A 16,166-nucleotide genomic window follows, 5' to 3' on the forward strand; every position below is an offset into this window, starting at 1 on the left:
GGTGGTGGAGGTGGCGGAGGTAATGGAGGTTGTGCTGGTGGTGGTGATGGAGGTGGTGGTGGAAAGAGAAGTGGTGGTGATGGTAATGGAGGTGGTGGTGGTACTGGAAGTGGTGGTGGTAATTGAGGTGGAGGGAGTGGTGGTAATGGAGGTGATGATGGTGGTGATGGAGGTGGTGGTGGTAATAAAAAGCTGTCATATTGGGGATGTGTTTTAGACGTGAAAACAACAGGCAAGCAGATGAATTAGAAGGGAGAAAAGGAGAGTACGTTTTTTAAATTTTTCGACCTGAGCAGCTAGAAGGATGGTATGCCACTTACATGGGCTGGCAGGGAACTTTGCAAGTGGCAGACAGGGTTATGAAAATGTTTGAGAAACGGGGCTGGTATATAGGGTAAACTAACAGAAAACAAGAGTCACACAATAGTCCCTAAAAACGTACTACCAGCCAAAGGTCATGCTACTTCTGCATTGGGCATAGAAGCATTACGGCCTATGGTCCTTCAGAATCTGGGAAAGGGAATGGTTTGGTTTAATGTAAAGTCTGGTCTCCCCACCAAGGAGAGAAGACCGATCTGAGGTGGTACTTACATGCTTTACATATCTTAACAGCTGCCCTTTTAATCAATTCCTTCCACAAGTCTCAGAGTCAAGCTGATTCCTACAGAAATCGTCAAAATGGGAGGAGTACCCTCCAAATTAGCCACCCCTCCTGCCCTCCCACACAGTGGTCTCTGGCCAGCTGGTGCCCTACCAGATTTAAAGAACTTTCCCTGGATATGAGGACCAGAATCTACTCGCTCACTGCTCAAGTATCTGAGGCACCAAAGTCCCATCTCAAGGGATTACCATAATCACAACAACATGTACACCCACAAAGATAACAGAAATACCCAAAGAGCCAATACCCACCTCGGTGAAGAAGCCTGCGATTCCAGCCTGGCAGGAGCCGTGTTCCTCCCCGTACTTCTTCTTATACTCTAGATGGGGAATGAAGGGAGGAGAAGCAAACCACAGAATGTCAGTCGTGTGTGGAGCGGCCGAAGGGAGCGAGGGCAAGTCTGCTGCTTATCCTGCCTGCTGCTGCAGGCTGAGCCCGGGGAGCCCTTCCAGACTGGGGTGTGGAAGGGAAGGCTCAGGAATCCACCAGACCTCAAAAATCCAGGCTCTGGTGTCACCGGGGAGCCAGACTGCCAAGTGCCCCAGCAAACTTCCTCGGCTCGTGCTGAGCACAGAGCAGTAGCTGCCCTGGTAATTAAGTAGGAGGTGGGTGACAATTACTTCATCTACTTCAGAAAGGTTGGGGATCCCTAACAGGACCAAGGAGCCGAAAACACAACCCAGAAACGGAATGATGTAGCCATCCCAGCATGCAATCCCCTGGAAAAAGACGAAAAACCCAAAATCCACTGCCATCGAGTCGATTCCAACTCATAGTGACCCTGTAGGACAGAGAAGAACTGCCCCATAGAGTTTCCAAGGCTGTAAATCTTCACAGGAGGAGACTGCCACATCCTTCTCCCATGGAAGAAGTCTAACTCTCCCAAAAAGACACTCCATGTAGCCGGAGACAATATGTTTCCTACATTCCACCAAAACCAAGCTTCGCTGCCCACGGGACACAGGGAGAGAGGACTCCCCTGGACTTGCTGTAGCAATGGCTGCACTATGAGATCTTCCCCTCTATCTTCCTCGTGTGGAAGAAAAATGGGGTGATCTCTCCAGGCCAAAAGAAAACTAATAAATAAGCTCTTTTCCTTCACCAGTTCCTCACTTCCCAACACTCCTCCTTGACACACTGGTCTGTTGCTGCTGTGTAATTTTTAAGTTGGCAATGTAGAGGGGAGGATTTTTGATAATCGTTGACCACGTTCCAGGCACTGTGCTAGCTGCTTCCATCCACATCATATCATCCATCCCTCATACTTGGGGACAGGTACCCCTCTTTGCTAGTAGGTAGCTCAGGAAGGTTACACAAGTAGCCCTAAACCAAACTCAAATCAAACCTGTTCCCATCAAGTCGATTCCAACTCATAGCGACCCTATAGGACAGAGTAGAACTGCCCCGCAGGGTTTCCAAGGAGCAGCTGGTGGATTCATACTGCCGACCTTTCGGTTGGCAGCCCAGCTCTTAACCACTGCGCCACCAAGGCTCCAAGTTGCCCAAGGCAGCTAATAAGTGGCAAAGTCAGGGTTCTACCCAAGCTCTTACTGAGAAACTCATATTCCTTCATCATCCCTCTGGCCCATCAAAGTGATCAGCTGTTTGAAATTACTTCATGGATTAAAGACACGGAGACGGAGAGACGTTCAGCTCAGGTAACTCACGTTAACTGCAGGTGCAATGAACACTGGTTGACCTTGAGCTTGGGGCACCAGCAGGCAGAGGCCAGTTAACAAGATAACCCAGTGACCCCCCGGGCCACCCCTGGGCTCTTGAAAAGCCTCTGCCACCACTGAAAGCAGGGTGATTATTTTTGAAACACAAAATAAATAACACAAAGGAGCAAGGAAGCTGTGATTGCAACCCAGAGCCACCTCCTGCAGCTCAGAGTGGCTATGTGAGGCAAAGGGGTGAAAGGGCTCCGGGGAAATAAGCAGGGTAACTGGCTTTCTAACAACACTCACGCAGAGCCTGGTAACATTTCCCAGTAAGCGGCCGTTGACCGGCTACTAAACTACAACTCAATGTCAATTGACTTATTCCCCTGCCTGTGAGAACTAAACCAGTTTCTCCCGCCCCGTCTTCTCACTGTCTGAACTCACAGCCCTGCCAGAAAGCAACTAGTGACAAACGAAACTCGCTTGTTCTGTGCAGGGGTGGATTCTCCAACAGGCAAGGTAAGCACAGTGCTTACCCTGCTTACCAGATCATCTGTAGCAAACAATTTCACATATTTTCACCACATCAAAGCTTCTGCTTCTAGCTGAGTGAAATAAGTCAATCACAAAAGGACAAATATTGTATGAGACCACTATTATAAAAACTCATGAAAAGGTTTACACACAAAAAGAAATCATCTTTGATGGTTATGAGGGAGGGGAGGGGTGGGGGTGAAAAAACCCTAAATGGACAATAGATAAGCGGTAACTCTGGTGAAGGCTAAGACAGTGCCCAATACCAGGGAAGCCAGCACAGCTTGTTCAGGGTAAGGTTACAGAAGGTCTGTGGACACATCCAAACTCCCTGAGGGATGGAATTACTGGGCTGAGGGCTGTGTGGACCATGGTCTCAGGGAACATCTAGTTCAACTGGCATAACATAGTTTATAAAGAACATGTTCTACATTCTACTTTGGTGAGTAGAGTCTGGGGTCTTAAAAGCCTATGAGCGGCCATCTAAGATACTCCACTGGTCTCACCCCTTCAGGAGCAAGGGAAAATAAAGAAACCTAAAGACACAAGGGAAAGATTAGTCCAAAGGACTAACGGACCACAACTACCACGACCTCCACCGGACTGAGTCCAGTACAACTAGATGGTACCCGGCTACCACCGCTGAGTGCTCTGACAGGGATCACAAAAGAGGGTTCTGGACAGAGCTGGAAAAAAATGTAGAACAAAATTCTAACTCACAAAAAGACCAGACTTAACTGACCTGACAGAGACATGGAGAAACCCCAAGAGTACGGCCCCCGGACACCCTTTTGGCTCATTCATGAAGTCACTCCAGAGGTTGACCTTTTAGCCAAAGATTAGATAGACCACAGCACAAAACGAGACTAAAGGGGCACACCAGCCCAGGGGCAAGGACTAGAAGGCAGAAGGGGACAAGAAAGCTGGTCAGAGGGAACCCAAGGTCGAGAAGGGAGAGTGCTGACATGTCATGGGGTTGTTAACCAATGTCAAACGATATGTACACTAACCATTTCACGAGAAGCTAGTTTGTTCCCTAAACCTCCAACTGAAGTACAATAAAAAAAAAAAAAAAAGAAATCCCATGATGCTTTGCACCAGGCAAATCTGCTCAAAAGATCTCTTCAAAGTGTTAAGAAGCAAAGGTGTCACTTCAAGGATGAAGGTGAACCTGACCCCCCCCAAAAAAGATTCTGCTTCTAGGTATGGCTGGCATCTGTCTCTCTCCCAACCCCATAGCACCTTCCTACAGAATTAAAGCCTCTTTTCAAATTCACAGTCCCTGACGGGGCAGATGACCCAGTCAGCAAGGTAAGCACAGGCTTACTTGTGCTTACTTACTAATCTGTACAGAACAATTTCACTACTGATTAGGAAATTGTTCACTACAGATTAGGAAGGAAGCCCATGCTTACCTGGCTTACTGGGTAATCCACCCCTGGTTCTGTGCAAAACCTCATACCAGGGGCTTGTGCAAAGTAGCAAATAAATCTTGCATCAAAGGCACAACGGTGAGAAGGATCAGAATGTCCCAACCTAAACAGCTACATTAAATATTAAACCTGGCAGTTTGTGGCAAAAAGCATATCCACCTCACTGACTGTTTGTTAACCACCCGATTGTAACTCTTGATAAAATGTGTGTACAAAGGAAATTCAGCCGCCATGAACCCCTGAAAGCACAGTGCAGAACACACCAGCTCTGCCTCATCAATTACGACATGAGTAGGAATTACATGGGGATCTTTCACCTTTAAAAACAAACGGTCTCAAGGTCTCTTTGTGGCAGGAACGCTAAGAATCATAGCTGTGGGAACCTCAGTGCCTTTCTCTACCTCATCCCCAAACTGTGCTCGCACACTCCATGCTAGGAGCAGGACCCACGGCTTCTGGGTAGTCACGCCATATTGGGAGCTGGGAGGGCCCCACTCCTGCCCTCAGACGAGTCCTACAAGGTGAAACCCTCCCTTCGCAAGTTCAGAGGCACCGCTGAGAGGCCAGTCCCCGTGTCCACAGGCTGGGGCTGTCCCCTCAGTGGTCTGAGGGCCAGGGACATACATGGAAGGAAGCACCATCCCACCGACTCTGGTGCTTCTGAAACCCCAGTGCAGTGCAGTGAATTACTTAATATGGCCCTTCTAGCCATTAGTCTTTATAACTCACACCAAATGACTGGGTGGGACTATGCAAATGAGGTGCTTGTGGCCCACCAAGGGGATTAGATAGCTTGTTAATAATGTAAATAAGGTGCATGGCACCCTTCTGGGAGTGGGACCACTAGGCTTGAAAATGAGCCATCTCAGAGGTGGGGAGAGGGGGCCTCAACTACCACCAAGAAAGAAGCACTAGGAGCAGAGTGCATCATTTGGACCAAGGATCCTTGTGCTGAGAATCTCCTAGACCCAGGAGACAAAGAGAGAGCTGTAACACCCGAGATGGTGAGAAATGGCGGCAGCAGAAGAACCAGGAGACCAGCAAGAGACAGCATGATGGGCTTCCCAGCCCATGGAGCAAGAAGGCTGAGCGTCTTCCGGCAGGACGCTTGCTGGCCGAGTGGGGTGCCTCCAGGCACTTGGTGGAGCTAGGCTCACAGACCCAGGGAGCGAGAGAACTGAGCGCTTTTGGGCAGGAGGCTTCCTGGCAGAGTGGGGTCCCTGAGCTTCCCAGTCTCTTCCATTTGGGCTTTCACCTGTCCTGACCTTCCACTCCGACCTCCTGCTTTCTGCCCACCTGTCAGGCTCCCTGAACTCCATCCCAACCCTGCTTGGAAAGGAGTTGTGCTGTGGGTCCCAGGAATCCTGGGTTCTAGGGCTGGTGGTGCCACTAACCACAGAGGTCTAAGAACATAGGTGTGTCAGAGCAGGGCAAAGACCCACGAGAAGCATAAAAAAAAACAACCAAAAAACCTTTTCCCGGGTTTTCCAAACCAAGCGCTGGCTGATCCTACCTTGGGCAACTCCATCCTCACTTGGGCCTCAGGAGCTGGGTAGAAAATTCAGATCCGTTTCTTCAATCCCTGGCCGTCCCCTAGCACGACCCTTCACTGCCTGTCCTTACAGACCTGTGAGGAGTCATGAATGGGACCACCACCCCAGGAGACCCAGGCCCACGAGGCTGCCGTGATGAAGTCACTGAGCTGCGTTCAAGCTCAGTCCTCCTCATGCAAAGTGCTCGTCTTCGGGAGACTGACCCCTTCTGAAAAGCTGATGTGAGCCCCCTTCCTGGAAACATGTCGGAGTCACCCCTGATCATCCATGCCTTGAGATGCCAACGTACCCAAGGTACCCAAAGCCAAGTTCTGTGCCCAGCCCAGCCTGCCCCTTGAGAGTCAAACAAAAGTCCCCGTGCAGGGCTCCTGGATATTTAACAATCCTAGGTAAGTGAGACAGGATCTGAGAAAGTACTTTGTAAGGTGACAAGGCCACACGACTGGGGACTGTCACCTCAGGGTGCCGCTGTGACCTCTGGGGTCCAGGCCAGGCTGCGGGGCTTTCCCTAGAGGCAGTGACCAGACACCAGGCCATGGCACGCTTCTCTCTTCTGGGTGCTGCTCCTGTGACTTTGGACACCACTCTTGTTTTAACCCGATTCTTTCTTCAAAGATACATCCTAATAAACTGGACTTCACTTGCCCAGAGCTGAGACGGCGCAAAAGCCTCCACCACAAAGCTACGTGAAGGGAGCGAGCATAGGGACAAGGGTGCCCCACACACAGCATCCATGAGAAGTCCAGGTCACACACCATCCCTCCATTGAAAAGTCCAGGAAGTGCAGGGTGGAGGGGTCCAGGGTGGGGCCTCCAGTCTCCCACGTCCCCAGGAAAAACTTTTCCTGCACAAACACAAAGGCTGTGGGGCCCCGCAGCTGGCCGCTCCTGGTTATGTCCATTCAGCCTCCAAATGCCCCAAGGATGTGGCCCAGCACAGAGGGGACTGCGACACGCTAACTTCCTCTCCATCACAGAATGAAGCTTTTATCCACCTCAGAGAGGCAGGGGAGAGTCGGGCCGTGCAGGACAGTGGCTCACAGACGCTGTAATAAATCTAACTCTGTTGAATTTGGGGAAAATGAGTCTAGGAAGCAAAAGACGCGGTTGAGTAAGGGAACCTAGAAATCACGTGGAGGGCTGAGAACAGGTGGAAAAACTCTCTTTCTGCCGTAGGTGGGTTTGAATCAGCTGGTCTGCATCACAGACTTTAAAGCATTAAGTCATACAGCTCCTCCATCCTAAAAATAGTATTTTCCTTGGTGTAGCTGCTGCTTTTACTAAACAGAAGGCAATTCAGGGAGAAAAAAACACCCGTTTCCAGACATTCACAATCTGCAACTCAATGCATGGAGCCCTGGCTAATGAATTTTAATTAATTCAAAAAGACCGCTGACTGGGTGGGGTCACTTTCTGCACCCTTCCCAAAAGGATGCAGTGGGATGAGACCATCCCACGGAAAGATCAAAGGTTAGATACGGTACTCTCTCTCTCTCTATATATATATATATATTCATTCTTCCTAATTGATGCCTTGGAATTACAGTGTTGGCGAAGAATATTGAATATACCATGGGCTTCCAGAAGAACAGACAAATCTGTCTTGGAAGAAGTACACCCAGAATGCTCCTTAGAAGTGAGGATGGCGAGACTTCATCTCACATACTCTGGACATGTTATCAGGAGGGACCAGTCCCTGGAGAAGGACATCATGCTTGGTAAAGCAAGGAAGACCCTCGATGAGATGGATTCATACAGTGGCTGCAACAACGGGCTCAAGCATAACGATTGTGAGGACGGCGCAGGACCAGGCAGTGTTTCGTTCTGTTGTATGTAGGGTCGCTGGGAGTCGGCTTGATGACACCTAACGACGACAACAATTCTTCCTAATAGTTTCTCTTCCTATTACCCATCTGAGAAGGTTTCCTCTTTCGAAACTAGTCTTTTTAACACATCAATTTTCACAAATTAAGTCTCTTAGCTCAGCCGTGAAATAAATAACTTTCCAAAAGCTCAACTACTAGCCGAAGGGGGGGCGGTTCGAACCCACTCAGAGGCACCTCGGAAGAAAGGCCTCGCAATCTGCTTCTGAAAGGTCACAGCCTTGAAAACCATATGGAGCTGTTCTACTCTGCACACACATGGGGTCGCCATGAGTCAGAATCAACTCGACAACTAACAACAATCTTAAAATATTTCTGAATTTCCCAAAGGGATGGAAAATCTACATAACTAATAATTAAACAATAATTTTGGGGGGGCGATGTATTCAGACAGACAACTCTCTAGTAATAAAAAAAGTGCATTTGAAACACAAAAATGAAGAGAGGGCAAGAGTATCTTCAGTTATAAGAGTCACTGTCTAAATAGAAAAATAAACAAATGATCTGAACAGCTAGGTTAGAGGAGGAGAGAGGAGCACCGAGGCGCAGTGGTTAAACACTCGGCTGCTAACTGAAAGGTGGGCAGTTCAAGAGAGGGAGAAAATTCTATACAAACAATTAACGATTACGCTATTACCCAAAAACCCACTGTCATCGAGTCAATTCCGACTCACAGCGACCCTAGCCAGCATTAAAAGTAAATTGTATAAAGCTAGAAAGTTACAATTAAGGGAAAGGTTTTAAAGGGAGAAAAGGTCTTCAGAGAACATGTAATAATTCTAATGCTGTTCACTCATTCTGCAGATGAGGATGCTATCACTTCAGAGACAACAAATGGCTTATTTGCAGCCATACAGCTCAGAGCCAGGAATAAAAACCAGGGTGCCGACTTCCTATCTCTTCCGCCACATCATCATGCCTCACAAAGCACATTTCCAGTGATACTATTCTTACCCTTAAAAAAAGATTGTTATCTTTAAATACGTAGTTCCCTCCACCCCAAGAATCTAGAAACCTATCTTGCCAACTCCCAAGGATACCGCGCCTCCCCCTTCGGAGGTGGAAGTGAGCAACCATACAGGTACATAATGATACACAGTCAGCTTACAGCTGTTATTGTCATAGGTGTCACTGAGTTGGTTCCAACTCATAATGACCCGACGTACAACAGAACAAAACACTGCGGTCCTGAGCCATCCTCATGATCGTTGTAATGCTTGGGCCCATTGTTGCAGCCACTGGGTCAATCCATCTCATTGAGGCTCTTCTCCTTTTTGCTGACCCTCTACTTCACCAAGCATGATGTCCTTCTCCAGGGACTGGTCCCTCCTGATAACATGTTCAAAGTAAGTGAGACGAAGTCTCACCATCCTCGCTTCTGAGGAGCATTCTGGCTCTACTTCTTTCAAGACAGATTTGTTCATTCTTCTGGCAGTCCATCCTATATTCAATATTCTTCACCAAGACCATAATTCAAAGGCATCAACTCTTCTTCGGTCTTCTTTATGCATTGTCCAGCTTTCACACATATATGAGGTGACTGAAAATGCATGACAGTACGCTGTATTATCTTTCATCTCTTTAAAGAAAGTGACCGCCAGCGTGGGATGGTCACATTTCAGCAAGAATCCCAGCTCAGAACTGAGAATGTCACTTTTGTGACCAAAGCTAAAAGACTCTTAAATAGTGGCACTAAAACGTGCACAGTAGACCTTCTCTTCGGATATTAAAGCCAAATGCTGACAGGAAGGGAATTCCAGGATGCAGGACAGCTCTTCGTCCGGGTCCAGTTTTATCAAGCGTCATGGATTGAATTGTGTCAACTTGGTTAGGCCATCATTCCCACTATTGTGTGGTTGTCCTCCATTCTGTGATTGTAATTTTATGTTAAAGAGGATAAGAGTGGGATTGTAACACCCTTACTAAGGTCACATCCCCGATCCAATGTAAAGGAAGTTTCCCTGGGGTGTGACCTGCACAACCTTTTGTCTAACAAGAGATGAAAGGAAAGCAAGCAGAGAACGGGGACCTCATAACACCAAGAAAGAAGCACCAGGAGCAGAGTGTGTCCTTTGGACCTGGGGTTCCTGCACAGAGAAGCTCCTCGACCAGGGGAAGATTGACGAGAAGGACCTTCCTCCAGAGCTGAGACAGAAAGCCTTCCCCTGGAGCTGATGCCCTGAATTTGGACTTGTAGCCTACTAGACTGTGAGAAAATAAATTTCTCTTTGTTAAAGCCATCCACTTGTGATATTTCTGTTATAGCAGCACTAGATGACTAAGACATCAAGTATCAACTCCCTTCACCTACTGGGAGTTGTCTATAGTTTGTGTTGACCTTTGCAAAACTGCAATATGGCTTGAAAAGTCTACAGCACAGTGTTGTCAAAATTCTTAAAATAAAACTATGACATGAAAAAAAAGGTAATTTTTCTCAGTGATGGGCCACAGCACCCCAGTAATCACAGCCCAAGGAAAATCAACATCCCAACAGAACTGGTAACTACAAAGAAACCTACATTAAACGTGAAAGGCAGCAACCCTTCCTCTGTTACATAGTAACCCTGGGACCTTCATCAACCTCCCTGAGCCTCAGTCTTCCCATCTGTACAACAGGGATAATAATATTTACCCCCTCCCAAAAGAATGTGAATACGCAGTAAGATCATAAATGTTCATGTACCCAGCATAACACCTGGCACCGGAATAAATGTTAGGCGAAGCTATTTTTTCTGAGAGGGACAAAACCCAAGACACTCATCACATAGATATCCAATTTGAAAATGAGATTGTTATAAAATCTGGACATCAGTAAGAAAAATATTTGAAGATGTAATTTAAGCAATCAGTAACTCCACACAATGCACGGCAACTCATTTGAAGTATAGAATCTATTTTTGCCTGAGATAAAAAAAAATCCTTGGCACTGAAGGGAAAGCTTTGATGGGGCCAGAGCCCTCTCTGCCTTCTCCTTTGGGCCCTGGCTGTCCCTCGGGCCACCCTCCCTTTCCTCACACGATTTCTCTCTGCCTTCACTGGCTGTAATGTAGAACTGCATACTCTTTTTTTTAATTTGCTGTATTAGCTTAAATGAGATAATGTTTACGAAACTCTTGGAAACCATAAAATCCTATGGAAATGTGGAGATCTTCATTTAATAAAAATTTATGGGATTTGTCCTTGAATTTTTAAATGGACCAACTTAGCCTTTTATGGTTCTCTCCAAAGCAAAACAAAACTCCATTGATTTTCATTTGTAAATGGCTCTTGATTGATTTTCATCTGCTGTGGAGCCAGAGTCCTCAACACCGTTGTTGCTGTTCTATGCATCCAGTTGATTCTGACTCACAGCGACCCTGTAGGACAGAGTTGAACTGTCCCATAGGCTTTCCAAGGCTGTAAATCTTTACGGGAGCAGACTGCCCCATCTTTCTCCCGAGGAGCAGATGGTGGATTTGAACCACTGACCTTTCGGCTGGAAGCCACGCACTTAACCACTGTGCTACCTGGGCTCCTCCTTCAACATCAGAAGTTGTGGGGAGGGAGAGACTCTTCATATCTGTATGGGTGATCTGTCTCCTTCCTGAGAAACGATCACTGGCTTCAGAGACACAAAAGCACGTTAGAAATGAAAGGGCAGCCCCTGCCCATCGATCCCCTCGTAATAAAGATGGCAGAGAAATCTTTGGAAATAAGCGGCAATTGTAAAGCACAGTAAAATTCGATGAATTCAGACCCCAGCCATTAATTCCAAATTCAAGAGCATTTACACATGGCATGAGTTAAACTTTAGATCATCTACAAACAGGGGAAGAGAGCTTACCAAGCAAATAAATTGTGCAAATATGATCTGCAAAGGTATTTAAGATAATGATAATCTCTCCATGGGCTCTTAAAATCATTTTAGTAATGCCCAGCTTCCTACCTGCCATTATCTCATCCCTAAAGAAGGATCTGCTAGAAAGTTTCTGAGAACCTGTAAGACTGTTATCATGTCACTTGAAAGTTAATCAGACAATCCATACTTACTAAGTGTTCACTCTGAACTGGGTATTGTCTTAGGCCCTTTACATACCTCAAAACAACCCTCTTAGGTAGCTATTATTCTCCTCATTTTACAGATGAGGGCGTTCGATGACTAAGGAGGTGTGTCAACTTGGCTGGGCCATGATTCTCAGTGGTTTGGCAGTTCTGTGATGTTGTGATCACCTCCATGATGAAATATGATGTAATGTGATCACCTCCATGACGGGATCTGATATAATGTGATCACCTCCATGATGGGATCTGCTGTGAATAGCCAATCAGTTGAAGGGAGTTTCCTTGGGGGTGTGGCCTGGATTGAACATGGGCAGACATTCTGGCAAGGCTCCTGGGCTTTTGTTCGCTCTGGATCCTGCAGCTGGCTCCTGTTTGTCTGACCTCCCGTTCTCAGGACTTGAGCTAGCAGCTTGCCTGCGGATCTTGGAATTCATCGATCTTCACAGCTGTGAGGAAGAACCCTGCTCTCTGACCTGCCGATCTTGGGTTCGCCAGCCCCTGCGGCTAGGTGAATCAGGAGAAGCCTCCAGCCTGACCCCACAGACTTGGGACGTTCTAGTCTCTACAACCACATGAGCCATTTCCTTGATATAAGTATTTCTATATGTGTATTCATACCCTTTACTGGTTTTGCTTCTCTAGAGAACCCAGCCTAAGTCTGAGGCTCAGGGAGCTTGCCCAAGGTCACCCAGCTAGAAAGCAGGAGCACCTGGGTTCAATCATAGGGATAATAGCCAGTCAACTAGTGTTGACCCCAACTCACAGCAACCCCACGTGTGCCGGAGCACAACTGTGCTGCATAGGACTTTCAATGGCTGATTTTTTCAGCAGTAGATTGCCAGCCCTTTCTTCAGAGGCATCTCTGGGTGGGCTCGAACCTCCAGCCTTTCAGTTAGCTGCCAAGCATGTTAACCGTTTCTACTACCCAGGGGCTCCACAGGAATAATAAGAGAGCAGCAAAGCCAGGTTTTGAAAGTTAGCTCTAACACACAATGGTAGCCTAGGTGCCTCTAATTACATTTCCCTGTCAACATGGTGTCTTGAACACTCTGTTAGTTCAGCCTGGGCTGCTCTCAAGTCACTCTACATTAGTGAGGTTTTTCAGTCACAGTATGAAGATGACTCCAACTACAGCTTCACCATCGCCAAGCTCTGGGCTGCAGGGCACAGGATGAAAGAGATCTCTGTATTTAATTTTAGTACATGCACCGACTTCACTTTTGGGAGTCTAAAATATCATGATCTGGTTAATAGTAACCAACATTTTATAGCACTTGCTCCGTATTTTACAAATGGTTTCCCCAAACGTGGTCCCACGGAATCTTGTTTTCTCACTCGTTCTGACGGAGTCAAACAGCGTATGGCACTCAGGATGCTGTTCTCGTATCAAACAGAAACTGTTTTGACTTAAGGGTACCTGCCATTAGTTTATTTTACTTCACGCCCTAAATTCGTTTTTATTCCCTCTTGCCTCTACCCTTCCTCGTTCTGGACAGGATGTTCTGATGGCACCTCCCACCCAGCCAGAAACAGGAAACACCTGACAATCGTAAGAAAAACGACTGTGTGCTCAACCAAAGGCCAACTTTTTTGAGAATTCAAAAGCCTGGGACATTTCGAAAGGGTGTCCACACATTTAAAACAACCTTCTGACATTCGGAAGAGAGCCCAGTTGACCCTCACGGAGACCCACAAACCAGAAAAAAACCCAAACCCACTGCCGTCCAGTCGATTCCAACTCACAGCGACCCTCTAGGACAGAGCAGAACTGCCCCAGAGGGTTTCCAAGGCCGTCATCTCTACAGAAACAGACTGCCCCACTTTTCTCCCACAGAGCGGCTGGGGGGTTCAGACCGCCGACCTTTTGGTTAGCAGCGAGCACTTTAACCACTGTGCCACCAAGGCTCTACTGGAGGCCCACAACAAGGCCACAATTAGAGAAGCAGCTGTGGTTTTGTGGGCACTTTCCCCTGTGTGGTAAGCTTATGGGAGATGTCACAGAGTCTGTTCCCACCTAAGGTCCAAGCGGCATGCCCAAAGCCACGGAGGAGGGGCGCGCAATAGGGGGCCTCAACCCAGCTTCCCATACCCCCTCCCGGGGTCTTTCCACTACTCCACGGGAAATGCATCCAGAGGAAGCAGCCCCTTCCCCCCACGCAGCCTCCACCGCCATGGCCAACAGTGTGTTCCCACCATCCTTCTCTTCCAGGGGCCCCAACAGGCTGCAGACTCTAAGTGGGTCTGGGTTTTTCCAGCTGAGATATGAAATAATCCTGCCGTAATGCCACATTGCGCTGGTACGCGGCTCAAACCCCCGGAGAGAGGTCCGACAACAGTGCACGCCCTGCTGTGGAAATCTCCGCCCACGGGCTCTCCCGATTTTTAAGCATTGCGTTTCCTCTCTGTTTTCCCCTGTAGATGGGAATGTGTTGAGAGCTGGAACTGTGTCACCTAGGCTTTGTCTACCAGGCACTTGTTGGCTTGATAGGTATGCAGTAAGATTAAGTGGACTCTAGGTGATTCCTGGGGGACAAAGTAGTCAGTCTATAGGGATTAAGAAACATGTGCTTAGTATATAGTATATATAGTGTAAAAGCAGAGAGATACAGACTACATACAGCATAGGAGTCCCTGGGTTAACATGCTCAGCTGCTAACCAACAGGTTGGAAGTTCGAGTCCACCCAGAGGCACCTCGGAAGAAAGGCCTAGTGATTTACTTCCAAAAAATGGGCCACTGAAAACTCTACGGAGCATGGTTCTATTCTGATACACGTGGATTCTCCATGAGTTGGAATGTACTCAATGGCAACTGGTTTGATAGATAATATATAGTATATGGAGCCCTGGTGGTACAGTGGTTAAGAGCTTGGCTGCTAACCAAAAAGTCAGCAGTTTGGACCCTCCACGTGCTCCCTGAAAGCCCTATGGGGCAGTTCTACTCTGTCCTCGAGGGTCACTGTGAGTCGGAGTCGACTCAACGGCAACAGGTTCTTTGGTTATATAGTATATAAACCCATAAATGTGTCTATGTATTTTCTTACTAAATGCCAGACACTGTTCTAAGAACTGTTACGAGTACTCAACCCTCTTCACAGCCCCTTGAGGTGGGTCAGGCACAGAGAGGTTACATAGCTCATTTAGGGTCACACTGCCAACAAGAGGCAGAGCTGGGACTTGAACTCTGGCTGTCTGGAGCCAGAGTCTGTGCCCTTAGCCGCCACATTAGATCGCCTTTCCATAGTGTGGCACGTGAATGATGGTGGAAAGAAAACTCAGCCTTGGGCAAGTCACACCACCTCTCTCGACATCAATAAAGACAAGGGGCTGGTGCAGGCGACGTCCGAGAGATTCTAAAATACTTCTGTTGTGCCTCAGTATACTGGGATCCCCCGCCTGAACAGAGCTTTGTTTCCTGCATCACGGAGTTTTTCCACATTAAGAGGTTGCCATAAGAGCAAGAGTATGTTTAGTTTAGAACACAGAATAGGGCAGTAGAAATCTCAAAAGCCAACAACGCACAGACAAGGGCCCTCTAACCATGGCATCCCATAGCTGTCGAGTCGATTCTGACTCACAGAGACCCCACAGGACAGAGTAGAACTGCCCCATAGGGTTTCCAAGGAGCCGCTGGTGGATTCAAACTGCCGACCTTTTAGTTAGCAGCCGAGCTCTTAACCACTGCACCATCAGGGCTCCAGCTGTGCCATGCACCCCCTTACCGTGACCCCACTCCTAGCAGCCGGGTCTTCTAGAGAAATCTGAGCATCTGCCACTCTCATCGCACATGAGGCTAAGAACGACAGAAGCTTTCGTTCAGCTCCCCATTTTTCTAAGGTGTTGCTCTTATAGTCCAATACTCCCCATCCCAGCCCCATCCTTTACTCCTCCCCGGGCCAATGAATGTGTTAGGATATGAAGTGTATGCAGGTGGCACGGGGAAGATGGGTTGGGCAGGGATACGGCCATTTTCCTCATTTCTTCGCTGGCTCCATTTGACCATCAGTAAGTCCAGGGTCAATCAAGTGAAAGCGCCGTCCTGGAGACCTCAGCCCATCCCACATCCATGGAGGCATCAGCCTGGGCTCCTGAGATGAGCCTCATGTCAGTCAGCTGTGGTTGCAGTGTTCCTAGCTGCCAGTAAGTCAGCTCCACGTGTGCAAGTAGAACGGCTCCATAGGGCTTTCAAGGCTGCGACCTTTCAGAAGCAGATGGCCTGGCCTGGCCTCTGAGGTGCCTCTGGGTGGGTTCGAACCACCAACCTTTAGCTGGTAGTTGAGCGTGTAATCATTTCCGCTACCCAGGGACTCCATACGTCGGTCAGCTATCACTGCACACCAACCACAAAACCTCCACGGCAGATGAGAATCAGCGCTTGTTTCTCACTCACGCATCCACACGTC

At 47.9% G+C, this 16,166-nt stretch overlaps 1 protein-coding gene across 1 annotated transcript in view; it reads right to left on the minus strand.

Annotated features, from left to right (window-relative positions):
* Positions 1-16,166, minus strand: part of LOC101342329 (integrin alpha-9) — a 234,667-nt gene that overhangs the window by 200,693 nt on the left and 17,808 nt on the right. The window contains exon 6 of the mRNA XM_023732203.1: positions 913-980. Within this exon, the coding sequence (XP_023587971.1) occupies positions 913-980 (68 nt within the window). The remainder of the gene's footprint in view (positions 1-912; positions 981-16,166) is intronic.

This window comes from Trichechus manatus, unplaced genomic scaffold (genome assembly GCF_000243295.1).
Source record: "Trichechus manatus latirostris isolate Lorelei unplaced genomic scaffold, TriManLat1.0 scaffold00049, whole genome shotgun sequence".
Taxonomy (NCBI): Eukaryota; Metazoa; Chordata; class Mammalia; order Sirenia; family Trichechidae; genus Trichechus; species Trichechus manatus.